At 31.9% G+C, this 5891-nt stretch overlaps 1 protein-coding gene across 1 annotated transcript; it reads right to left on the minus strand.

Annotated features, from left to right (window-relative positions):
- Positions 1-2379: 2379 nt before the first annotated feature.
- On the minus strand, positions 2380-5639 carry LOC136812465 (large neutral amino acids transporter small subunit 3-like). Its single transcript, XM_067068964.1, has 4 exons — positions 5393-5639; positions 4651-4724; positions 3389-3512; positions 2380-2747 (listed from the first exon to the last, which is right to left on the minus strand). Exons 1-4 carry the CDS (start codon positions 5510-5512, stop codon positions 2649-2651), a joined length of 417 nt encoding a protein of 138 aa, XP_066925065.1. The 5' UTR covers positions 5513-5639; the 3' UTR covers positions 2380-2648.
- Between the last annotated feature and the right edge of the window lie 252 nt (positions 5640-5891).

Here is a 5891-nt window from a genome sequence, read left to right on the forward strand (position 1 = left end):
TATGAGGTAAGCTTTTTACACGTTTTTATAAGATTAATCCTCAAAAATCCCATAATTCGAAAAAATATTAAATTCTAAGAAAATTCAGATTTTTGCGTTTCCAAAAGCTAACCTTTTTCAAATTAAACATTTTTGATTCAAATCAAATACCGTGTATGCATGTTCATTTAATTTTTGGCGACATTTTTGGTCAAAAAATTGAATTTTTTATTACGCTTGCCTTTCCACTAAAACAGATGCTCAAAAGTAGTTTTGACCAGAAATATCGTCAAAAATTGATTGAACGAAACATGCATGCATGAAAATACCAGGAGGTCTAATAATTTCCTAATTAATTAATTTCCTAACTAAAAAAAAAAAGTCTGTCTCAAAATAATTTGCAGCTGGAGACAAAAATGGCTGTAACTTTTGATAGAATTCGAATAATCAAGTTGCGATTTTGTGCTCGTTAAAAAGATATTCGTGAGTGGAATATTATCAAGTAAAAAAATTGAGAAAAAAAAGGAAAATGAAAATGAAAAATGAAGAAGAAATAAATCAACTTTTTGTAGAAATGTGGTATAATTACCATTTTCACAAAAGTAATTCTTCAATCTTAGATCATCATCACTGTCAAAAAATTTTCAAAAATATTCATTCAATCAAAAGATATCAAACAAAGTTTATTGCTTGTTGACTCTATAAAGTAGTAAAAAACGTTAAAAAACGACAAAAAAAACAGCCTTTTGTCGATCAACCCAGCAATAAACTTTGTTTGATATCTTTTGATTGAATGAATATTTTTGAAAAATTTTTTTACAGTGATGATGATCTAAGATTGAAGAATCACTTTCGTGAAAATGGTAATTATACCACATTTCTACAAAAAGTTGATTTATTTCTTCTTCATTTTTCATTTTTATTTTTTTTTTTTTCTCAATTTTTTTATTTTATAATATTGCACTCACAAATATCTTTTTAACGAGCACAAAATCACAACTTGATTCGAATTCTATCAAAAGTTACAGCCATTTTTTTCTCCAGCTGCAAATTATTTTGAGACAGACTTCAGTAAAAAACGTTAAAAAACGACAAAAAACAGCCTTTTGTCGATCAACCAGCAATAAACTTTGTTTGATATCTTTTGATTGAATGAATATTTTTGAAAAATTTTTTCACAGTGATGATGATCCAAGATTGAAGAGTCACTCCTGTGAAAATGGTAATTATACCACATTTCTACAAAAAGTTGATTTTTTTCTTCTTCATTTTTCATTTTCATTTTCCTTTTTTTTTCTCAAATTTTTTACTTGATAATATTCCACTCACGAATATCATTTTATTGAGCACAAAATCGCAACATGATTCGAATTTTATCAAAAGTTACAGCCATTTTTTTCTCCAGCTGCAAATTATTTTGAGACAGACTTTAATTCCTCAACTTCAGAGCCAGAAAAATGAAAATGAGTTGAATAATTCTTTGTGAAAATAACTATATTGTTCTGTATCAAAAATATATATAAAAAAAACCTATCAAAATCTATTCATTAAAAATCTATCAAAAATTTTTAGTTAAAATTAAAGTATTCTACAAATTTTTCTATATCTAAAAATCAACTGAAAAATTATATCTATAAAGGTCAACATTTACTTCTAAAACCCCAAGGGGTTAGCGTGTTAGACAAGGTTTTTTGCAACGTCCTGACGTAGGGTGAATCACAGGCGTGATCGCGAAAAACAATATTTTTAAGCTCAAATAGCGTCAATTTTAAAATTTAACAGTTGTTATTTTCAATCTGAAAAATAAAGTTTTGCAGGCAAAGTGGCGTGAATTAAAAAAATATTGAGTGATTGTGAAAATTGATTTTTTTTCTGGCGTGACGACTGACTGAAAAAACTTGGTGTGATGGTAACGTGAATTTTAGGTTCCCTGTGGGAGAGCCCTCCTCTAACTATGTCAAATAATAAAATAAAAAGTAAAAATAATAAAAATTGAAAAATGTATAATACGTGTAAACGTGCAAACGGTACTTACAAACCTCATAATATTGGTTCTTATAAAAAGGTGTGTAACTAGCAATCAGTTAGTGGATGTAAAGTCTTTGGACTCTCAGTAAACACCTGTTTCTTTAGTCACATTGTGTGACTGTACTTATGACACAAACCCATTTCCATTCATACTATCATCATTACGTCCGTAACGTTTAATGAGCTTCAAAACAAAGCCTTCATCGCAGTCCTCATCATCGATATTGATATATTTTAGTGTCTCCCACTGAAGGCACCGGATCCTCTTAAAATTGTCTTATAGTCAACTCTTTCTAATTCGAACCTCTTTTATTCGAATCTTATGTCAGTTTCAAAGCCGTTTAAATTACTCTTTGTAGAGGGGCCCCCTTTGTACTTAATTAAAATCTTCCCCTAATTCATAAAGAAGATTTTTGGTCCCTTGAAGATCGAATTAGAAAGAGAGAGTCCGACCATGTTCACGCGTGACGGTTCCGTTTCACTCCGCAACCAGATGAAGCCATTCTTTTGGTTAGAAGTGACGTAAAATTCGAAATTAACCAGTAGAATGGCCTCATTTCGTTTCGGAACCATCACGTGTGAACATGGTCTCAATAATGTATTTAGTAAAAGCCTCCTAACGCTGGTTTTTCATTTCTTTATCAACAACTCAATCTCTTAGTTTCTCGTTTACAGTAATACCACAAGTATAATGGGTGCAAGTTGCCAATGGTTACCAACACTAACAATATGATGTTCACCTTGAAAAATAGAAAAATGAGGTAAGTTTTTTATTTTGGCAGTTCAGCTTTATCATTCGTCAGGTCTTTAATCTTTACACGTTTATGGGCGTTTACCACAATTTACTCATTTAATCTTGTCGCGGAAGATTTCAAGCAAACTCGAGCAATATGAATCTCTAGATTAATTTGGTGACTCTGGCGAGTTTAGACAAAATTGGCCAAAATTAGTTCTCACCAAAATTAAATATTTTACTCACTCGCCAAAATCAATTTCTTTTTTGCATTTTGCCAAAAGAACCCCCAAAAAATCAATTTCTATATTGATAATCTAACTTACCACTAGGCTTCACGCATTCCCTCTGATATATTTTGATAAAGGGGATGCGTATCGTGTTTGAAATTCCCACGCGAGAATTACCCCCGTCTTTGTATTTTTGAGTTTTAGAAATTTGATAATATTTTTATATTTCATTAAAATTGAATCACAAATTTGAATGGCTATATGTTAATGAAACCATTGAATCATTCTGAACCTTTTTAAGAAAATTGAAACAGGTTACCCCCAAAATTGGGGTAACTCTCGGACAGGAATTTCATACACGAAGGGCATCCCCTCATATCAGAAGGGATGCGTGCAGCCTATTGATAATCTAACTTACCACGAGGGGATCACCGTCCAACAAGTTAGATTTCATTTCAAACAATGCGTATTGGAAAGTACCAACCACACCAGCGATGAAGATTCCGAAACCGTATAAAGTACCAAATTGTGATGCTGGGAATCTGCAAAGTAAAGAAAAAAATTGTTTAGTAAATGCTGTTATAGAATCATAAGTTCGTCTTTAGCCCGGGGTCCACTTAAAGCTTTTTTTATAGACTGGATGGTGTGATTAAGTGGCCCGGTAGTATATTATGGTAATATGCTTTTGCTTAGTCGCAGATTTTCGTTGTTTTTGGAAGGTAAAAACAGTATGAAGCAATATTTTAATTTGAGAATAAGGGATTGCAAATCTGTTATTGATGTTTATTTCTCATTTTTGATTATATCTTTCAACTCCCAGTAGTTTAATTGCTATTTGGATTTTTAGCATTTTCTCTCAAAATGGTGACCTCGCCAAACACTCATAGTCTACTTCACTGGACTCAGCGTCATAAAAAGTTATCAAAAAGCAAAGTTCAGCTAAAAGTAGACTCTAGCCTAGTTCGTCCTAAGATCTAAAGTCTATTCACGATAAGTGTACACTAAATTTTGCTTTACTTGTTATTTCTCAACCAATGCTTCAATCTTAAAAAGTTTGGTATCGTTGGGAAGGTAGAAAAGAGCTTATCAATTTACTGTTAGTTTTTTTCGTGAAATTTGAAAAGAACATGAAGAAAAATGAAGAAGAAAAGATTCAACTTTTTATAGATAGGTCTTCTACAAGAAGCTGCTTCGCTATACACAAGTGTCCTTGATTCAACAGAATGTAAGGTAGATTGACTGATTTTTCTGAAAAGAAATTTCTTACACAATATAAAATTCCGGGGGTTACAAAGTAGTTTTTTATCTTGTATGTTGAATATTGCAAATTTCAAATTATATATCCTAGTAAAAGTATATATTTTTGAAATCAGCAAGTTTTAAGCTTTCTAAAGATGTAAAGATAACGTTTATACGACCTATCTATATAAAAAGTTAAATTTTTCTTCATGTTCTCTTCAAATTTAGGATCGAAAAGCCTAAATTTGCTCCAACAAGGCTTGGGAATATAGCCTAGAAGCCACCAAACCCCTCCAAAATCGAAATATTCGATAAAAGAAAGTTGGAGTGCTATAATAGCAATTCTCGCCCGAACTTTAAATTCTGAAAAACCTTAAAATACACTCAATTCTCACAATGTTTTGACCATGATTATAGTCTATTAAAAGTAATCATACTCACGCAGAACCCATGTAAGCACCATGATTAGAATATAAAAATCCACGCATGACCATGTACAAGACAAATGATGCAATCTGTAGAAGAAGAAAGAAGGTTAAATTGTATTAGATTAAAATTCATTTGTTTTAAGCGTGCACTCTTCTTTGCTACCATGCATATTGAGCCATTCGATTTTATATCCATACACAGGGGAGTGGACGAACTTTTCCAAGGGGAAGTCCGATAAGAATTCCCAGGGGGTTTAAAGGAGGTTTATTTTTCATTTGTCCAGGGTGTAAAAAGTTATTCTAAATTTCCAGGGGGTAAAAGATTGATTTTAATTCGTCTACCTTCACTTTATGGTATGAAAAGAATTTTCCAAGGGTTCTTTCTTTTTCAAATTTTGCATTTTTACAGGGGGTATCCACACATTTCTAAGAATCTATTTATGACTTGAAAACTTTCAACCATCCCCATGGAAATTTAGTAAAACAGCCCAATTCTGATTAGGCTGACATGCTTTCCACATTGTGACAAAAACTTTGTGGCAAAATGGACAAAGTTTTGAGCCCGATGAAAAATCTCTAATAATTTTACTGGACTCTCAAAAAAGAACTCGGCAGAAAAGTTCTTAAAAGTTGATTCGTTTTCTAGTCGATTTTTTGAACTGCTAAATAAAAATCTTGGTGATTCATATTAAAGCTACAATTGTAATAGTATAGTGGTATTAAAGAGATAATACACAAAATAATTCATTACGCACCTGTAACTGTAGATGAGGTATAAGGGAGATAATACACAGGATAATTGCTAATATTCCAGTTATAGTGAAAGGTAATATACAATCTTTCAATCTCTTTAAATGTGCTTTCTCTGGAGACATAAGTAGAGCTTGCTTTTCATCCACGCTGTTCCGCCCATACACGAAACCAATGATGGGCGTTATAAAAATCCCGCCAAATTGTATGTAACCGAAGATGTCGATGTACGTGCTGACTGAAAATTAAGGAGAAAACTTTGAAAGTAACAGGTTTTCTTTCTGTCATCACGCCCAACAAAAATCTAATCACTTTCATCATCATGCTTAAAGGTTTTATTTTAACATAAGTGTTCCCGTTTCGTATCAGACACATGTCTGCCTATTGTTATATTATGCTGATATAAGCAAAAAAATGTTTCTTTATTCCTCTTTTTAACTAATCTTGCTCCACATCCGTGTCAATCCAATGTGAAAAAGCTTGTTAATTAAAATTGATGAGTAA

This window comes from Clytia hemisphaerica, unplaced genomic scaffold (genome assembly GCF_902728285.1).
Source record: "Clytia hemisphaerica strain Z4C2 unplaced genomic scaffold, Clytia hemisphaerica genome assembly, whole genome shotgun sequence".
In the NCBI taxonomy this organism is placed as follows: Eukaryota; Metazoa; Cnidaria; class Hydrozoa; order Leptothecata; family Clytiidae; genus Clytia; species Clytia hemisphaerica.